Source organism: Stigmatopora nigra, chromosome 10 (genome assembly GCF_051989575.1).
Source record: "Stigmatopora nigra isolate UIUO_SnigA chromosome 10, RoL_Snig_1.1, whole genome shotgun sequence".
NCBI classification, from domain to species: domain Eukaryota; kingdom Metazoa; phylum Chordata; class Actinopteri; order Syngnathiformes; family Syngnathidae; genus Stigmatopora; species Stigmatopora nigra.
In genome coordinates this window covers 12,590,129-12,609,225 of record NC_135517.1, presented here as the reverse complement: position 1 = coordinate 12,609,225, position 19,097 = coordinate 12,590,129, and the positions used below count along the sequence as shown (strand labels likewise).

Below are 19,097 nucleotides of genomic sequence, written 5' to 3'. Positions count from 1 at the left end.
CTTTTCCCTACCTCTTATTCTCGCGGAGGCTGCTGGAGCTTATGGGCACCAGGCGAGGAACCCCCTAAATTGGTATAACTGTGTTACTAGTGTAACAATGAGAGCCTGGAGAGTGAGTAAGCCAAGTCAAGAAGGGGGAGTGATCATGTGTGATGTGGGAGTGACTGTAAGGGTGAGTATAAACTGACCATGGATGCAGTGGGGAGCATCACTTGTATTTCTCTATGTGGTTGTAGTACGGGACAAAAAGAGTGGGTATCAGTGATGAATTAGAACAGCCAGGAGTCTCCTAAGGCATAAACAATATAAAGGTAAGTAAGTGAATCCTATTTTTATTATTCAATGTAATAAAGTCTCATTTATGCTTTGATAATTTTGAACATGCAAAGTTTCTTATTCATCACTGCTAACCATATTCCTTTCACCTTGCTTTCTTTTAATTCAGTACAGTCCATTCTTCTGCAGAACAACTTTTATGATGGAGAAAGCTGTACCGTTGCTGTTTTATTGCCTGATCATATTAACATCAGCATCTTCACTCTACCCTTCTATCAGGTAAGCTTCACCAAATGTTCATCTTCTCACAAATGGGATGCGGCATTGTGAATATATATTTTGAATTGCTCCTTTTCTGAGGACTAACATATCATACAAATATTATTAAAGTTTATGAAAGAAGATGCATGTTTTTTTTTAAATATTTTTCATCTTCATATTAGTTCATTGGTATTTCTTAGATTTGGCCAAAGGGACACATCCTTTCTATTGACATCTTCTTTAAAGAATCCAGAGCAGCTGGAGGACACAAGTTCAGCCCAAGAAAGTACTGAAATACGGTCAGTGTAATGCCACACTTTCCTTCAAAAGTATTGGCCAATTCCTTTATAATTCCAATATGACAAGAGAACATAGTTTAGCCTTTAATTCTGGGTGTTGACGCCTGGATTTTAAAAACAATGTGGACAAAAACAATTGTTTTCTATTCTATCTTTAGTACATACCGTCACCATCTTCAATTACTTGCTTAAGTCATTTTTTTTGCAATTTCTGAAAGTGTTTTTTTTTTTTGTGACACATTGCAATATTTTTAATCTTTCAGTTTATTTTGTTTTCTCTTTACGTGTTTCACTGCAAGAACTGCTTCAATTTCATTTAGTGGATTTTATCTTGACAATTTTTGCATGACCTAAAAAATCAAGGAAAAATGACAAATGTTATATCATGCTATTACGCCGTAGGGCCCTTTTCAGTCTAGAATGTATCATATACAATGTTATGCATATTTGCAGTATAGCTTACTTTTCCTTCCCAAATTTCAGCTTAGGCCGCCACGCAGATGCCATCTTTACCAACAGCTACAGAAAAGTGTTGGGCCAAATCTCTGCGAGGAAGTTTCTTCAGACCATCATGGGCAAACGTCTCGGGTAGGATTTAACAGGGGATTGGAATGCTTTAAACCAGGGGTCGGGAACCTTTTTGACAGAGAGATCCTTAAACAATTTCCATATTTTACATCACAGATTGGCGGAGAGCCATATGCGCCTATCAATAGAGCCACATGTGGCTCCTGAGCCATAGGTTCCCTACCCCTGCTTCAAAATGTGCAAAGCCATTATCCCAGGCCATTCAATTTTGGTTGTTGTGGGACAGTGACTCAATGAAACCTGAATCATCCGTGTTCTTTTCCCCCAGAGACGAAAGCGAGAGTTATGTGAAACGTCAATCAGATGTCTATGAAGGAACATACAAAGAAGATCTGACATCCATCCTGCGCAATCAGAAATACAGAGGACTTCGTGAAATGCCATGAGGCTCGGGTAAACAATTGTATTACTCCACAGGAAATAAACCGCAGCATGTCAGGGTTGTTCTAATTCAATTCTTTGTTCCTTACAGACTGCAGAGCGAAGAAGACACGCAGACAGAGCTCATTCTCAAAAACCACAGCAGCTTTTTCCTCCTTTCACCTTATTTTCAATTTGATCTAGTTTTTTTTAATATATTTTCTTTTCAAGCAGTCTTCTTTCAATCACAATACAGTACTTGGACTGATATTATATCCATTTATGGCCCTATAGAACATTTATTCTCAACGACTATGAAATGAGAAATTCATTTCACTGTGGCAAATCATTACATTTCACATAATTGGTGGAAAATGCATGTACTTAAAAATGGACAATTAAATGCCCCTCCAATAGATGACGGTGCAACTAACTTGTGGATCCACCTGACATTCATTTAAATAAGAGATGGTTTGTTATAGTATGAAGTTGCCACTTTTGTTGTTATTGTTGGGGATACTAACTTTAAATTCTTCTCCTTGTCCATTTGTGAAACCAATTGTCTTGAAACTTGGTAGTTTTGTAATGTGGGAAAGAGTTTATTGGTCCCCGGAGCCCAATTTTTGATCAATTTGAATGAGGGCGGATTAAGGAATGATATATTTATAGTTTGGAATTAACCAGTAAAAGACAGCCTGGTAAAGGCTAGGAATGATTTCAATAGGGCGTGTACAGCATATTGATGCTTATTTTGCTCATGGGTTACAAGTTAGCTTAATTGGAAAGAACTAACAATAACAGTAGTTAACACAAAAAAACAATTCACCTCCATTTCTTTATTTCTCAAAAACAAAAAAAACATCCTCAAATTTCTCATGAACAATTTATCTTGGGAATGCACATTTGTATCAAATATGGAGGAAGGTCAGTTTTTCACTTTTTGTGTTTTTTGCGTTTTTCGTAAGAATCTTGTAAAATGAAAAACTGCCAAAACGGGGAATACTGCAAACAAATATTTGAAGTAAGGCTTTTTCAGGTTGAAATGAAAACCAGTATAACATAGGGTTTTACTGTGAAACATATTTTTGAAGTGTTCGTTGTTTTTACGAAAAATGCAAAAATCACGAAAAAAACGTGTTATTTAGGAAAATGTAATTCATGAAAAACACACTGAGTATTTACTGTTGAGGTGAGATGAGCTAAATGAACAAAAGGTATTGTAAGGCCCAAAAATAGGAAACAGTAAGTCCATCAAGAAACCCCTCAATTTAAAGGAAAAAAAGTCAAAGCACACCGAGACAACAACGGCATGCTGTACAACAAGTAAAAAAAAAAAAAATCACAGGAAGATGAAGTGCAATGATCCATTGAGTTGAAACAACGCAGAACAGTCAAGTAGAACTGGTCTGACCTCAAAAATATTAATTCCTAAACTTACTTCCATTCAGCAACATTCAAATTTGTCAACTGTCGCGTTGTTCCAAGAGGAAATGGGATGTGGCGATCGACTCCAAACTGTGCCCCTTCAGTGTCTTCGTCTACTAATGCCTTACATTTATTTTTTCTCAATTCTGTGGGGAAAACATATTAGAAATTGTAAGCAGTTGCTAGGAAATATACGGTCTATGTAAAAATGTCAACAATGCTGAGCGGTATAGATGCACCAAAAATTCCATGGCCGAAAACATCCGACTGAATTTTATGACTAAAAATGTTTTTGGTTTGAATGGCATTTTTTGAAATAACACTTCCCAAAATCCGGAGTTACTCTGGGGGAAGCAGAAAGCTGGGTATGGTGCAGTTCTGTTGGCTGAATGGATCGGTGCAGTCATTCCCACTTAAAGTGGAAGAGCTTCTGCAATGTTAAGTTCCCAGTTTTAGAGCTTCTCTCTCCTAGCCCACTGCGAACAGCTAATAACAGGGCAACCAAGTTGTCTTTCCCAGTCTGGAAGCTTTTTTTCCTCCCATTTATACATGGAGACAAGCTCCCTTTTCTCACGGTGATTCAACCGCAAGCACAACGAATGGTTGAGTTTTAAAATGATCCCTTCAATTACCATTCGGTAACACAATTGAAAGGGACATAGCACTAAAATATAACAAATAGCAAATATTAAGAACAAAGTATCTGAGAACCAACAGGAAATCGTTATTAGCATTTTGAAGATGTTTTTTTTTTTTTTTTAACTCCACGATGCCACTCAGTTTCGGTCAAGAATTTTCAGTTTGGTGCATCACTACAATGAGGATGACCATGCATTAAAATCTAAAGCAAAATATAAATACTAACTAATATCTAAGAGGCAAACAATGCTGATGACTTTAGTTCACAACACAAAATATTGATTCAGATGGGTAAAATTGGTCGAATGGAGTGTAAAAAAAAATAGGGGGAATTAATGCAGCGTGGAGATGAATATATAGCAGTTATGTTTATGGGGTGAAAGTAGTACAAGGCAAACCAGTAACTTGGCAAATACATGAGAAGGCTAAGTTAGGATGAGTCAGCACCACACAGCCATGCACTCTGCCAGTCGTTATAAAGATGCACTGCAAATACAATCTATGTGGAAGCCCTTACTTTAGCCTGGGAGCGCAACCAGCTTTTTTTGTAACAAACAGTCGCTTTATCGGAGGCTCCTATACTTTGCCAACCTACTACTTTGCTCAGCAGCAATCCTGCAAGAGGAGTAAAGAGACAGCGGTACATAAAACGGATAAAAGGCACCAAGTAGACGACACATAAGCTGACAGTGATAGGAAATAAAAACGTTCTCTTTAGAAGTCGGCAACTTTCATAGAAAGAATTAAAAAGGGGAGCGCAAAGCAGCAAAAAGGGAAGCAAGAGAAACATTCGAGTGATGAAAAGTGGCAAATTGCTCATTCAAATACTGTGTAAGGGCTCTAGAAGAAATCAGCCACTCATATCATCGCTCCCCTGAGTAAGATCCTGGCACCAACCTAAGGATTTTTTGGGCCAAGCCATTAGGAGAGCACTTTTCTATTTTTGACCAAAGAAAGACCAAGAGGCCTCCAAGAGTCCAGAGTGCTTAACATGTGAACGACTCTGAACATGCACTCTCCAGCCTTCAACTGTTAAGAACTCTCCAAGAAATCTGCTCTCCAAGGTGTCATGGATACACTCACCTCTTCACTGCTTTTTGTGCCAGCATGCGGTTTCCGGCTAGAAAGGTTACAGCACCGATAAGTGCCAGGTACTTTAGAGTCTGGAACATGTTCAAGTGGGTCCAGTAAACGTACATCAGGCCAAGCAGAGCTAAAGAAAAGAAAGAAAATCAACATCAAATCAATCAAAACATAGCCTGGTAACTCTCAGACAAGGGCATTGTTTTTAAAATGGCGACCAACCTGCATGTCCAACATGGAAGAGGATGGTGCTGGGAGAAAAGGTAAAGTTGGAAATGTTCGCTCCGAGCTTAATCCACTGCAGGGGAATTGGGGAAAAAAAAAACTGAAATCAGAACGCGTTGGCGTTGTCGTATTGCAAAGCTGCAAATGTATTTAGCATAAAAAACAAAGACCTCTATATCAAAATAATTCAAACTGAGACAAGGCTTAATATTGCACATGCAATTTGAATTCATAAAGACTATTTTGAATCTTACAAATGTTCATTAATGAATTCAAGTAGAAGCAACAGTTTTCCCCAATGATGTAAATTCAGACATAAATGAGTCAATTTTTCAGCTGTTGACCTCATAATGGATCATAAATTATGGAGTGTGTTGTTACCAGAATAAGCAGAAGCAGGATAGGAGAAATGACAAGCGCAGTAAACGCATTGGAAACAACCGTTGGTGGCTTCTTTTCTGGTTCCCTGAATAAATGCTGCAAATGCAGAACAACATTAAAGAGCAGTAGAGATAATGATGCATAATTTTACCTCATCATTCAGTAAAGCAAAAATAATGACAAAGTAGTAGCCTCACATTGATCTCTGGTTTGGGTACATAAAGAGTCTTGGATTGAATGGTAGTTGGGGCATCCTCATCCACAAACCTCAGCACAACATCCACCTTTAAAAACATGGACGGTCAATGTCAAGCCTAATTTGAAAGACAAGAACGTAAGATACAGACACTGACCACATTCCACAAGATGGGGTTGCCAAGTGTTGCGTCCCCAACCATGAGATACAGGGAGTAGACACCAGAGATCAGGGCAAATTCTGTTTTACGCTCTGCTGCATCAAGCTCAAACTTGTATAGACCCTTGGAATCCGGCTCGGCAACAAAAACAACCTCTTGGCCTGTTTTCTGATTATGAAGACGGACAAAAGTCTGTAAAGGAGAGAATAAATAGTAAAATGTTAGGGACTATGGGTGCTGAAATGCCTTGTTTCAATGATAATGACAGACCTGGTGTGGTGTAAGCTCCACTCCAGTATTTGCATCAATAAGCTGGAAGGCCATGGCAAAGTTCTGGTGACTGTCAGCAGTGAAGGAGCTCTTAGCCTTAGAAGGATATTCAACCCTGGATCATTTGGAAACATTTTGTTGTTTAAGAGCAGTGGAGGGTAAAAGTGTACCAGTCTTGATTTCTGACCTGGTGGTCTTTGTGCCAATGCTCTGGTCCTTATCCACCACAGAAAGATCCATATTGGTAACGGCCACCTCAGTCGACACCTTCACTTTGAGCTACAAGTGAAAAACGTTAGGAAAAAAAGAGCAATTGAGTCCAGTTTTAAACTGTCAAGCAATTAAACTAGGATTTATGATTGATTAAAAGTATTATTTGGATTGATTGCTTATGTTAAAAATGAATAGTATAGAATCTCACCTCAACATGATTGGCAATCAATCGACTATCTCCAGTAACAGAAAGTGTGAATTGGTAATATCCGCTAGCTGGTTGTTGGGTCATGAAGTTCAGTTCAAAAATACCACTAAAAAATAAAACAGTGAATCATGATTTTTTTTTTCAAATAAGATGTTAACAATCCAAAAAATCCAAATTAACACAGAATATTTTATACAACCTATATCTAACAAAAGCCAATATGTAGGGAAAGACTAAAGCTTATACATCCTTTAACACATACTCATTGGGTGTGAATGGCGCTTGGCCAAGAATGATGCTCTTGGAGGCCAAAGCATACACCGATTCCACATGCACATTGGCTGAGGCCAAAGGCTGAGACATGACATCAGTAGCAAGGATCTGTGTACCAAAAGGAGAGCAAAACAGAATGACTTGAAGTAATTCAAGTTGACATGCAGATCAATTGAAATCACCTTTGAGGATCATACCTGCAGGGTTGGGTGACTGTGTGACACAGTTGGTGGGCCATGAGAGTTGACCACCACTGGAACATGAAAACGGTTGTTGGAGAGAGTGGCAGCAGCATTTGCTACACTGAAGGCTTCGGCCAGAGAGTCCCAGGACTTCTTGCTGAAAATAGAGTTCACCAGCTGAATGACTTGGTCCTATGGAAAGAAAGCAACCCCACACGCACACATACAAACACGTCAGAGACAGAAAAATCGACTTTGCAGTAACATTATTTCAACATTCCTAGACATTGGGATAGTCGGCAAATCAAATCCTACCTGTTTAAGTGGGGGCTCGATATCAACATGATCAGACAGGGCATATGCAGCAGTGACAAACATGGCAGTGGCCTCAAGTCCTTCTTCAAAATGGAGGAAGATACCGCCAAGATCATCTAAACGGGCTGTCAGATCCTGAAAATAACAAAAGCGCTTGTAGAGTTTTGGCAAAGACGTGCCATGGCACCACCTGGTGGATGCTGAAGAGTCACCTCGATTTCCTCAAGAATTCCTCCTAGTTCAGCTTGTTGGGAAAGGCGGGTGGCTGTTTGTAGAGCCAAGGTAATGCTGTTCCAAAAATTCATTGCAAATGTCAACATAACAAAAGTAGTATCAGTTTTACATGTCCAAAAATCAAACCACTCCATTTTCCAACATAACTTACGCCATGACGTTATCCTCCTTGTTTATGCGAGCTGTGAGCGCACTTACGACCTCCTGAGATGTCAAAGGAAGCCCCAAAGAGCTAAGAGCGCTGACAGCCCGGTGAATTTGAGACATAGTTGAGTCTTCACTGACAGCAGCCAGAAGGATGTCTCGGGTGTCATTGGTCACAGGGATCTGAAGAGTGATGACAAAAGAAACCTAAATTGGTGGAAAGCCAATCGCAGGGCACAAGGGGACGGACAACCATTCACGCTCACACTCATACCGAGGGGCAATTTAGAGTGTTTAGCCAGCCTACCCTATATATTTTGGGGATGTGGGAAGAAAACAGAGTACCCTATGTGATCATACCTCACATCCGGATAAGGCTTGGCTCGTCTCTGCAGCAAAAAAGATTGAGTCGACATCAGTGGGATCAAGCTGGGACTTCAGGAACTGGCATACTATCTATAAACATATAACAAATTGATTGGTTTAAATTAAGGTTAAACCATAGCAAAAATGAAACCTTCCAAAAATTAAAACCTGCAGATTATTCAGGATAAAAGAATCATTAATTTGCCTTGTGTTCAGGAACTGTGCCTCCAAGTTTGGAGAGGCCGATGACAGAATAGTAGGCCGACTCCATGTCCTCAAAGGGCTGGCTAAAGACATTTTGGAGTCGAGAAATATCGGCCAGGGAAAGAAAGTGAGCCGGTGTGAGCGTCTGAGCTCCAGTCAGAGCCAGGCTCAGTAAGAACAACCCGAGAAGCCCTGTGAACAGAGGGATATACATGCTGAGTTGCAATCTGGTCCAGAAAGCAGTTATCATATATGTATTTGTATTACACGTAACGCTATAGTCTCGACTTGATTGACACTATGATACTTTTCATTACTGACATGGGCTGCACAATCGAAGCTAGGTAGCGACAGCTAAAAGCCGTAAATTCATACAGATAGCTTGAAGTAGTCTTTAGTATATTTAGCGTAGGGCAATAATGCATTGAACCTGTACCATAAATATATACGTGTATTTAAAAACGCCTATTTGATGCAAAAAACGATTCATTCACTTACTGAACAGTTTCATGTCTGCCAGTCTAATGCAGCGTCACCAAAACGGACGATTTCTTCCGGTGCAGTTTGACAGCCAGATCTGATGTCCGGTTTGAATTTCACAATAATGGCAGATTTTGAACACCTCACTGTTGCTAGAATTTTAACATTTTATTTTGTGACTATATATAATAAATAAATGAATAAATACATTGGAAAAAATATATATACATATATGCATGTGTATATATGTATATAAATACATTTATATATATTATTTTATAAAACTGCTAATTAAATTATCTTTTTAGAAACTAGGACTAAATGTTTCTTGGAAGACAATTACCATAGTTTACTTCAAATCTATAATGCCTTTAAAGTTTGTGGAGAAATACATATTGCAAGCAGCGCATTATATAAAAGCCTCACAATACAAGTTAGAAAAGTCTCTGACGGCAGGTAAATACGATGAAGTATCGTATAACCAAAGCATATGATTAATATATTTCTTTCAGTCAAAGCGTATTCTCCTGCCCCCTCCACTAAAAAAGGGAGGGAAAAACAATGCAAATTAAATAAGCACATATCAAATTTGTATTGCCAAAACAATTTATTCAAATTAAATTTTAACTGTCAAAAAAATATCAATACATATATTACTACACATTTACATGTGATCCGGACAATGAAAAAAAATTATTTTTCCACATGGTTGACTCAAATGGTACCTCCCCTCCCGTCATTTTCCATCCAGTCATTATTGCAAGCCTGTGTGCGCATATATAAAACCCCTTGTTCTCTCGTGATAGATAGATTTGGATGTGTTCAACTCAACCTTGATGAGTTCTCTTTTATAAGCCATTTGAACAAGTTGAATAGATACATCAAAGACAAAAGGCACACATGCAATATAAAACCATTTTCAGTTAATACTACAGTATCAAAGCATATAAGCGGGGGTGCATTGATTCTAATGTGTCCTTTTGAATTCGACAAAATCCATCAATCCAAAAAGCATTTCTATTTCCATGTCTTCTTGCAAAGTGCAACTATTTAAGATATACTGTCATGTAGACAACAAGCATGTTGTTAAAACAAGGAGCAAACAGTAATTCTCTTTTTTACAGTGGCACAACTGCAAACAACCTGACGTTCTGTTGTGTTTGTGTGACAACGTGATACAAAGGTGCCAGTAGTCTCAGAACAACAACGCGGCTCTGCTTGGCGTTTGTGATTTAAAGGACCGCATGAAGCGTTTTGCTTTCTCTGTCATTATGCGCTGATCTTTTGTTTGTCCATATGTAACTGCCTCCCAATCTTTGGACTTCTAGTGAAAGAAAAAAGAAGGAATTGGACAGAGTAGATAAAATAAAAAATCCAATTATATGTATACATATATATACACACACACATTAATTTATTATCTTATTTTCTTTATATTTATTTATTTCTATCAAGAGGATGGGACTCACCAGAATAGTCGGTACAGTACTGGGAAAAATAGAGCTGTCACTTGGTCCTAAAAGGAAACCCTGATCCAGAATATTTTCTTGGGTTTTCCGACAAAACGATGAGGTTATATGAATCGTCATAGGTTCTTCCTGGTAACAAACATACAAACACAATTAATGTAGTACAGTGTACTCAGGGATAACATTTTTTTTTAAAGTATGGTCACCTTAAATCCATTTTTGGCTTCATTCTTAGTTTTGCGTTTGGATTTAGGAATAACTTGGCAGTCATCAAGTGCCAATGACTTCCGTACTTTCTTAAGTGGGGGACGATGCTAGGAACAAGATTAAAATACAAAGTTAAATGGTCCAGTTCTTATGATTCAAAGAAAGAAAGAGGCAAAGGGAGAAACTTTAGAAAAAATAAATAAAAAACAGACTATTACCAGTGTTTTGCGTCTTTGCTCACGGACAGGATTTTCCACCGCCAAGTCAATCCCTCCATCTCTTAGGATAACCTCATTTATATCTTCCTCAAGGTTTGGAGTCTGGGGCTGAAGGGAAAACAAGAAAATTAAATATATATTCCAAAGTATTAGTTGTTTTTCTAATGTAATTACATGTTCACAGACACCCTAATCCAATACTTTAATGTGACTGATAGTAGTTTCTTACACAAATCAGTTTTCAATTTTAATTGGTGTGAGCTAGGGCCATAAGCTTACCAGAGGCTGCAGAGGTCCATACTTCTCCATGGCATTTTTGAATGGTGTTGGTGTACGTGGCATTGTGCTGATTTCAGCCTTGTGGTTGGGTGTAACAAATCTACACAAAGGGCAACAGCAAACACTTACAAATGTAAGACAAAACCAGCTCAAGACGGGTGATAAGATCTGAACACTTACACAGATTTTGCCTTTAGGATGATGGGGGTCTTGTCCCTCTGTAGAGGTGTGGTAACAATGGCTTTCTGACTGCAGACTGGGGTGGATGTGAGCGATGGGTTCTCCAGATCATGAGTGTCCTGCTTTGTCCACATGTTCAGGAACTGAGACAATATTTTCATGTTAGGAAATTCTGTCATTCATTCACATTGGTTCTATTAGAGATGGCAGAGCAGAAAACCTACTTGAGAGGGCGAAAATGGCAATATCTTTACTGGTGTGCTCTTTGGTGTCTTTGAGCTATTATTATCAGGAGACAAGTGTCGCCGACTTCGATGACTCAGTATGGACGGAGGTGTAACACCACCGGGAGAGATTGGTATGAGTTCTCCTTTGCTGCCTTTGCTCAATTCCTGCAGGGCGCTGCCTTCAAGGCGGAACTGATGGCGTTCTGACTTTGGACTCTCTTCAGGAAAGTCAAAAACTGCTAGATTACACCAGCCTTCGGATTCCTATAGTACAAAAGTCGCAATTTGCATCAAAACAGTATCTTGACAGAGAGACATATTAGTGGAAAAGTGTTAATAAAATGATCATGTTCCTACCACCATTTCAAGGACCTCTTTCAACGTTGGTCCCCTGGGAGAAAGAAAACTGTCCACAATCCAATTGGCAGAAGTCATATCTCCTGTGCTGTCTGCTCCTGACATAGGACTTAAATTTTCCTTTGGTGAAGAAATTGACTGGGAAGGAGTTGCTTCATCACCATTAAGAGTGTTGATGCCTGATGTTTCCTCCAACTTATGGAAATAAAGAAAATAGGAGCTGAGAATACTCATTGTGCATGAATTGAATATTATCAAGCTTAATATATAAGACATTGATCAAGAATCTACCGCCAGTCAATAGGGGAGACTTCTTAAAATGAGAAACTTACTAAGGGATGCATTTCTTGCGCTGAATCCAGGTCAGCATGCTCTTGAGAGCAACCAGGCACCTGTTTGACCAAAATCTTAACATTAAAATATAAAAGTCCCAATTTTGTGTACAAAAAATCCATTATGGGTGAAAATCATGCAGCCAGCCCTATTATGCATATTCTAAATGAATAACAAGGGAGATCCATTGTATTCAAGTTAACCACAGGGAATCATTTAAGAAGAAACCCCACCTGAATATCTTTGACATGAGCTAGTAGCTCTTCAAGTTCACTTGTTGTGAAATTTTCTCTTGAGTAGAAGCCCATTTCTACTTTGCGTTTAATTGTTGAATTCCAGTGATTCTTCACCGCGTTATCAGTTCTGTCAGAGAATATTCCCATAAATTATTTAAAAGGTGCACTTTATTTTTTAAAAGCAACAATTTCAAACTCAGTACATACCTTCCTGGTAGTAGTTTTGCAATTTCAGCCCAGCGATTTCCAAGAAGAGAATGAGCCTTATAAATAATGAGGTCCTCCTCGGCCGTCCATGAAGATTTCTTCACAGAGGGGTTGAGGTGGTTGTGCCAACGCTCTCGACACTGCTTCCCCACCCTACCTTTCAAATGCTTGGCTACCACTGCCCATTGTTTATTACCGTAAAGATTCACAAGCTCTATGACCTGAAAAACAATGCATGGAATAACATATAAAAGCACATTTCGCCAAACCACACACAAACTAATATACCTTGTCATCTTCTTCTTTCGTCCAAGGACCTTTAATTAATTCAGGATCCAAAAACTTAAACCAACGGTGTTGACATTGGTGTTCAGTGCGATTCTGAAACAAGAATCAAGGTTATGCAAATATAATACAGGAGAACCCAATTGTACACGTCTTACTTACTGCTATGTGGATGGCTACATTCCTCCAATTATTCTGTCCCAGTTTTTGAACCAGGGCCTTCAGGTTGTCATCCTGAAGGCAACGAAGAATGTTTTAGTCTCCCCAAACCAAAATTCTGGATCAATATGTCAATACAGAGAAAGTATTTCCAGATTACCTCCTCTTGTGTCCACTTTACTTTCACTGTCCCACCATCTTTGTGCTCTGCAACATCCGAATCGGTGTCAGGATGGTGGTTGTCCTCACTCTCCTCACTAAAATATAAATATAAAATAATTAAAACTCATTTTAACTCAGGGTTAACCCGGTATTTATACAACTTGTTAAGGAGTGCCACCATTTACACACAGTACTCATGAGGTTAAGTGAAAAAAAATATCTAACTTCAAACGTAAGTGCAGCAATTTTTCATAAAACAAACGTTGGCCAGATTACTGATAAAGATGTAATTCCAATGAAAGTTAGTTAAATTGTTTGACTACAGGTGAAAAGGTCCCACTGTCATGTTTCATGAGCTTGCTTTGTGTTTTATTATTGCCTTGTTTTTCTGCTTAACTGAAAATCAAAGCATCATTTAATTTTTTTTTTATTGCCAAAGTCAAAGAAACACAATCAAGGCCAATCAAAGAGGTTAAGTAACAAAATGTGCATGATATTAGGAGTGGAAAAGTTTAATACGCCCTGGTGGTGAAACGAAAGAGAAAAAAAAACAAGATCAATAATTGTACTGATACGGGTAAGTTTGGATATAACCCTTCAACGGTTACTATTACACGTTAATGAGTTTTAGTTCAGAATTTAGAATAAAAACATAGAACCACTGAGGTTACTTGCAACACTAGAGGTTGTGATTCATGTTTCGCCCGGGAAAAGCGGCATACAAAACCGCCAAATAGGTCAAATGTTCTGCAAACTTCAACTTAAACCATCGTTTTGTCAGTACTATTTCTTATTCAAAAAAATAGTCGTAGGTTAAATCATGTCGATTGTTAAGTCATTCACAAAAATTATGAGGATCGACTGGCTTCTTACCCGCGCGGCCACCAAGACATTTCCACCCGTTTTTCTGTTGTTTACGACCCAACTACTGCCTGTGCTGCCCTTACACGTCATGTACACCAATGTTCAGATTACTTTACGATGCACTGCTTAACAGTCAGTCGGCTGTTGTTTTCTTTAGATATGGATTAGCGCAAATTTGCTAATATTCTTAGCGCCGAGCCAGCTGGAGATCCGCGCCCGCCTGTCTTGACTGTCCGCGCTTCTGGATTTCTATCTGGCGCCCTTCCCTACAAATAGAACGCGCTGTGACGTCAATGCGCAAAATATGTGCGCGCCGACAGAAAGGATGACAAAAATGCAAGAGCGCTGGGTTTTGGCACAGTGGTCAAATAGCAAAACCGCCATCATAACCAATACTATCAAAATCCAGCCCTCTCCCCAGGCATTCATTTTTTGGAACCTCTTATACTCACAAGGATCCCGGGGGTGCTGGAGCCTATCCCACCTGACTTTGGGCTGGAGGCAGGGGACACCCTGATCTGCAATAAGAGGTTTATTCCTTAGATATTGGAATATTAGAAGAATAATTAAATTCATAAGAACTTCAAAATGGGGTGTCCCGGCAAATGAGTGGTTAGCGCATCGGCCTCACAGCTCTGGGGTCCTGGGTTTGAATCCAGGTCATGAAAATGAATGAATGAATGACTGAACTTCAAATTGGCCCCAACAAAAAATACATTATTCAATAATTTTTGTTGGGATGAAAGAGAAACAGTTAAACATCAATGTTGTAACGTTAATTTATTTAAAAAAAAAAAAACAACTCTTGAGTTCAATTAGTGTTACTCCAGTCATGACGGGTTGAATTGTGCATCTGTGTTGACGTCATGCTCCTGAAACAAAACAACATATATTGAGTTGAAACGGAATACATTTATGTACAATAATTTTATATTCCAAACAGCACTTACTTGATTGAGCTTCTTGAATTCAGCAACTTGGAAGAAAATGTGTTCTAATATGTGCTTTGCATCTCTGTGGTCTTTGTCTAGTTTGGGGGTCACACCCAAAATTTCACCACATTTCCTTATGTAAAACTCGAGATCATCATCTGTACCTGTAAGCCGACATGGTTAGAAATGTTCAAAATTATCATTTGAAATGTGAATTGTTCATGGCAGATTTCAAAGACTTCAGTTACATTTATTGGTGAGCTGCGCTAGGCGCACTTTCTCAGATGAGAAAGCTTCATCCAGGTCAAAAAGGTCCAGCGTTGGTGGGGACAAATCACTCAAGATTGGAGGAAAGACCTAGAACGTAAAATTTTAGCTAAAAATTTTCATATTTTCTTAGGACAATAACATAAAAATAACCTTCAATTGTTAGTAGCCTCCATTGTAGCCAGGTAGTTCAACAAAAACACTTAGTATTTCAACAGTAGAGCAACAATTACTCAAATGATTCAGGTAAATTGACACTATTTATAATGTCAGTTTATACTGAGGAGTCATTAAGGTTCAGTAAGGCAGTTATGGTCCTATTCAACTAAATGAAAGCAGACTACGGCAGTCGAAATTTTTGTTTAAAGTTGTTGCTGTTTCACGTTTAACCAGCAAATTTACTTAGTTATTTCACATCTGTCTATGTGCAAGACAAAGACACTCATAGAACAAGTGGACACAAACACGTTGCCAATGTTAGCTTAGAGCCTGAAAGAGGCTCTTCTTAGTTCACACACAAACATTACACATACATGCCAGCATCCCATTTTACAGAAGCATTGTTTGTGTTTCTGTAACAGCTAGGATATCACCACCAATGGTGTGATACAGAAGAGAATAATAATGCAAACACAGTCTAAGGGTCGGTGTAAAAGGGATTAATATTCAACTGATAATAAGAAATAGTCATGAAAGAAGAAATACTGAAGCACGGGTAGCTGAGAATCTATAGAAAGTGCTAATGGAAGATATAATGTTTTCTATGATGAACTTACATGTTTAGTTTAAGAATTTCAGTTTGTCTTTGATTTTAGTGCTTAAATTTCACTTATGAATCAGCAATTTCACTTGGACTAACGGAGGATGAAAATAAAGAAATCTAACCATTGAGCATATTATTTAGAGTTTTAAAAGTGCATGTTGAGTCTTTAGGTAGTAAAATAATTTTGCAAAATCGGTAATCTAGAATTTATACTTACAGCAGGTTGCAACTGAGGCAAAGGGGTCTCAAACTGCGGTGCAATCAGCTGAAGTGGCTCATCTTTGACATTTAGATGCTTGTACACACTGTGGAAAACAGGACATCCTTAGAAAAAGTAAAGATGAAGGAAGCTTGTGATAGTGTAAAAAAAATAATTCTCCCTAAGGCATTCCAGTTTTACCTGAGCACTTGTGGTAAAGTGTCTGTTGACAGACTGAAAAAAGAAACATCCAGAAGAGAAGTGAAGTCCTTGGGGTTTTCATCCCCCTCTTGGAAGTACTGTGTGAGTTGTTCGGACAAACACCCTATGTGTGGCAACATAGTGTAATCTGTGATCTGGGGAGTATAAAAACCAGCTGTCATTAAAGCACTACTTTTTACGTCACGGTCCATTCTGACTGAATTGCGAAGGCCTCACCTCTGGGTCTTCTGCATCAATCTGATTCAGACGAATATTATCAGTCATGAGCCACTGGAGCACAACACTCTGGAGTCACAATGGAGGATAAAAGAGCAAACATAGATGAACTATTTTCTTATTAAAAATTGTGTCTCATTGTGTTTTTGCCTGTAATTCTTTTCATGGAGGTGAAGGTGTGTTTTGGGTGTTACAAGAGGAGATAGACACAGTTATACCCACCAGGATTTTACTGTTCTCCTCCTTCTCTATGAACTGATCGCTGAACATATGGCAGGAACCAACGACAACCAATTTGCCTGTCTCCTGAAAAATACAAAACAGTCAAAACAGGAGTATTTGCCATATTGTTAAATACAAAACACTTATATAAACTGCTGACCTTTCCCTGATAGAATGCTAAGACAGGCCGGTGGAGGGGAAAGCAGATGGAGCCCGTTGAAAGAACAGCAATGGCTGGCTTCATCACATTTAGTGTAGCACCATATGGGTACACAAATGAGAGAGCTCTGCACGAGTACAGAAGTCACGCAGTTAAAAAAAAACAAAAAAAAAAAAACATTACACTGACAGAAATTATAAAGCAAGAAAAATAAATTACTGGGTGTTATTTCCAATATTATCATCTTCACTTATTCCAGACAAGGATTTGCCAGCAGCCCGGCTGATCTCCCTAAGCAAAAACATTAACAGGACAGTGTGTTGAAAACAATTCATCCAACATATATGCTGTATAGACCAGGGGTGGGCAAACTTTTTGGCCCGGGGGCCACATTGACTTTAAAAATTTGACAGATGGGCCGGGTCAGCACAAGATATGATACATATAAAAAACTGCATCCGTTAACAGTACATATGAAACATAAACAGAAAAAAAGGACTAAAGTATTAACATACTCATCACTCATCCTTAAAGTATAAAGTAAAAAGTAAATTAAAAAACAAACAAACAAAAAATAAACATTATTTGGACGTCGGCGGGCCGGATTAAAAGGCCTAGCGGGCCGGATGTGGCCCGCGAGCCGTAGTTTGCCCATTCCTGGTAAAGGCAGGCAAAACAAAGCTTGTATCATCAAGCATAGTAACAAACCTGTTCAACACACCATCAGAAACAAGTGCTTCCTTCGGATGATAGTACTTGTAGTACCTAGTTCGAAAAACTGCATCTAAAAGAATATAAATCCACAAAAACATGAACAACATTAGCACGAATGATTGTACACAGTGACCAGGAATGTTCATGCGTACCACTGTTGACCATAATTCCAAACTCTTCCAGGAGAAAATTGATGTTTGTGTCAAATTTCTTTTCCCCTCCTTCTCCAAGCATAACTAGGACATTTCCTCCACCATCCAGGTAGTGCTTCAGCACATCCAACTGAAAGAAAAATGAGACATTGCTGGCATCAGCATTGTGCCTATGGCAATGTAACCATTTCCACTATAGCCAAATACACTAATAAACTTTCATCAGTTTTCTTATTATACCTCACCTCTGATACTGTAAACTTCTTTCTTGGACCTGCAGTTGTCCACAATTTGACACCTTTCAACTTATCCGATGACAGCTCTTCATTCATACTACAGGACACAGTACACACAGAAAACATGTAATCTAAGGCAAAAGTTAAACATCAGATCTTACCTTCTTACCTTTGAATTTTCCATTGAGTTCTAATGTGCTTATGCATTGACTTGTATCCACTACTGGTGGTAAACAACTCGCTTTTTGAGGCGTTGAAGACAACCGTACTATGTTGTTCCTTCTCCATGATGATGATTACTACAATTGATAGATTAGTAGGTCATTCTACCAGCGAAATGTTAACTTAGATAAAGGAATTTCCGCGATGAAACTGGGCGAACTAGCTTGCGTATCCATCCAAATTCTAATTAGCCAAGTAGCTAATAGCTAAGCATAAATTTGCCGTTCCTTCACCAACAAATCAGCTCAAATAAATTATTCCAACATCGAGACGATCTTTCAATGCTTTGATACGTCTTCGCGGAAAATATTTATTTTCAAAAGAGTTAAGTGGTTTATTAGTGTTTGAGAGAGCGGTTACCATGTACACTTCGATCCTAGCAACCACTTCTTCTTCCTCTCTCCACGGTTAGGTTTGTTCGATTGACATTTTAAAAATAGGAAAACGTTAAAAATCCCACTAGGCACTAATTATGGCCAGAATATTAAACGATCTCCACACACAAATCACAATAAAAAAATAAAAGTTAACACGGCTCGTCCTCCCAATGGATGCTCAACTACGTGTTTCCGATGATGACGTCCGTGAACAAGGAATTAGAAAAAAAAATCTGACTCAAATATAATGTTTTTTTAACGTTTTAATTTAACAAAAATGTTGCTGTGTTTATTTTTTGTCTGAATAATGGTAAATAAAACTTATTCACATTCATAATCTGAAGTACTTTACTATTCGACGCAATTTCCGCTTGTTGTATCCGGCATCAAATTGGCTGCGTTCAAATAGGCTCGTATTAAGACCTTGCAAATGTACTTTGCATCCATCTA

The 19,097-nt window shown here is 38.6% G+C and overlaps 4 protein-coding genes across 5 annotated transcripts; 1 reads left to right on the top strand and 3 right to left on the bottom strand.

The window, feature by feature from the left end:
* The first annotated feature begins 191 nt into the window (after window positions 1-191).
* On the top strand, window positions 192-2,632 carry ghrh (growth hormone releasing hormone). Its single transcript, XM_077726899.1, has 6 exons — window positions 192-311; window positions 446-555; window positions 738-836; window positions 1,320-1,424; window positions 1,693-1,817; window positions 1,897-2,632. The coding sequence occupies exons 2-5, from the start codon at window positions 476-478 to the stop codon at window positions 1,808-1,810; spliced, it is 402 nt and encodes a 133-aa protein (XP_077583025.1). The 5' UTR covers window positions 192-311; window positions 446-475; the 3' UTR covers window positions 1,811-1,817; window positions 1,897-2,632.
* rpn2 (ribophorin II) lies at window positions 2,606-8,910 on the bottom strand. Of its 2 annotated transcripts, XM_077726896.1 has the most exons (18): window positions 8,801-8,910; window positions 8,304-8,494; window positions 8,093-8,188; window positions 7,740-7,915; window positions 7,567-7,642; window positions 7,355-7,489; window positions 7,055-7,231; window positions 6,847-6,965; window positions 6,585-6,690; window positions 6,351-6,442; window positions 6,164-6,278; window positions 5,891-6,085; window positions 5,735-5,821; window positions 5,538-5,633; window positions 5,154-5,229; window positions 4,932-5,061; window positions 4,366-4,463; window positions 2,606-3,355 (listed from the first exon to the last, which is right to left on the bottom strand). In XM_077726896.1, the coding sequence occupies exons 1-17, from the start codon at window positions 8,811-8,813 to the stop codon at window positions 4,412-4,414; spliced, it is 1,932 nt and encodes a 643-aa protein (XP_077583022.1). In that variant the 5' UTR covers window positions 8,814-8,910; the 3' UTR covers window positions 2,606-3,355; window positions 4,366-4,411. The 2 variants fall into 2 exon arrangements, with proteins under 2 accessions (XP_077583022.1, XP_077583023.1); XM_077726897.1 differs by lacking the exon at window positions 4,366-4,463.
* Window positions 8,911-9,390: 480 nt separating this feature from the next.
* Window positions 9,391-14,224, bottom strand: mybl2b (v-myb avian myeloblastosis viral oncogene homolog-like 2b). Its single transcript, XM_077727003.1, has 15 exons — window positions 13,975-14,224; window positions 13,100-13,196; window positions 12,943-13,014; window positions 12,784-12,876; window positions 12,496-12,716; window positions 12,286-12,415; window positions 12,052-12,111; window positions 11,720-11,914; window positions 11,360-11,626; window positions 11,136-11,278; window positions 10,956-11,055; window positions 10,677-10,784; window positions 10,458-10,565; window positions 10,252-10,380; window positions 9,391-10,106 (listed from the first exon to the last, which is right to left on the bottom strand). Exons 1-15 carry the CDS (start codon window positions 13,992-13,994, stop codon window positions 9,978-9,980), a joined length of 1,872 nt encoding a protein of 623 aa, XP_077583129.1. The 5' UTR covers window positions 13,995-14,224; the 3' UTR covers window positions 9,391-9,977.
* Window positions 14,225-14,724: 500 nt separating this feature from the next.
* On the bottom strand, window positions 14,725-19,032 carry ift52 (intraflagellar transport 52 homolog (Chlamydomonas)). The gene is made up of 14 exons (XM_077727004.1): window positions 18,631-19,032; window positions 18,218-18,347; window positions 18,058-18,145; window positions 17,813-17,942; window positions 17,655-17,730; window positions 17,166-17,237; window positions 16,947-17,073; window positions 16,787-16,870; window positions 16,565-16,633; window positions 16,328-16,482; window positions 16,145-16,232; window positions 15,146-15,254; window positions 14,916-15,061; window positions 14,725-14,837 (listed from the first exon to the last, which is right to left on the bottom strand). The coding sequence occupies exons 2-14, from the start codon at window positions 18,334-18,336 to the stop codon at window positions 14,796-14,798; spliced, it is 1,305 nt and encodes a 434-aa protein (XP_077583130.1). The 5' UTR covers window positions 18,337-18,347; window positions 18,631-19,032; the 3' UTR covers window positions 14,725-14,795.
* Window positions 19,033-19,097: the final 65 nt, after the last annotated feature.

Excerpts from the sequence above, each read along its gene's own strand:
- ghrh (XM_077726899.1), top strand. The coding sequence starts at position 476 with ATGATGGAGAAAGCTGTACCGTTGCTGTTTTATTGCCTGATCATATTA. Across the intron at positions 556-737 it reads TCACTCTACCCTTCTATCAG|ATTTGGCCAAAGGGACACAT; the intron begins GTAAGCTTCACC and ends GGTATTTCTTAG. Across the intron at positions 1,425-1,692 it reads ATCATGGGCAAACGTCTCGG|AGACGAAAGCGAGAGTTATG; the intron begins GTAGGATTTAAC and ends CTTTTCCCCCAG.
- ift52 (XM_077727004.1), bottom strand. The coding sequence starts at position 18,336 with ATGGAGAAGGAACAACATAGTACGGTTGTCTTCAACGCCTCAAAAAGC. Across the intron at positions 17,731-17,812 it reads TGGAATTATGGTCAACAGTG|ATGCAGTTTTTCGAACTAGG; the intron begins GTACGCATGAAC and ends ATATTCTTTTAG. Across the intron at positions 17,074-17,165 it reads AATATTGGAAATAACACCCA|AGCTCTCTCATTTGTGTACC; the intron begins GTAATTTATTTT and ends GTACTCGTGCAG.
- mybl2b (XM_077727003.1), bottom strand. The coding sequence starts at position 13,994 with ATGTCTTGGTGGCCGCGCGG. Across the intron at positions 11,915-12,051 it reads CGCAAGAAATGCATCCCTTA|TTGGAGGAAACATCAGGCAT; the intron begins GTAAGTTTCTCA and ends TATTTCCATAAG. Across the intron at positions 11,056-11,135 it reads ATCCTAAAGGCAAAATCTGT|ATTTGTTACACCCAACCACA; the intron begins GTAAGTGTTCAG and ends CCCTTTGTGTAG.
- rpn2 (XM_077726896.1), bottom strand. Across the intron at positions 7,232-7,354 it reads TCGAGCCCCCACTTAAACAG|GACCAAGTCATTCAGCTGGT; the intron begins GTAGGATTTGAT and ends TTCTTTCCATAG. Across the intron at positions 6,691-6,846 it reads GCGCCATTCACACCCAATGA|TGGTATTTTTGAACTGAACT; the intron begins GTATGTGTTAAA and ends TTTATTTTTTAG.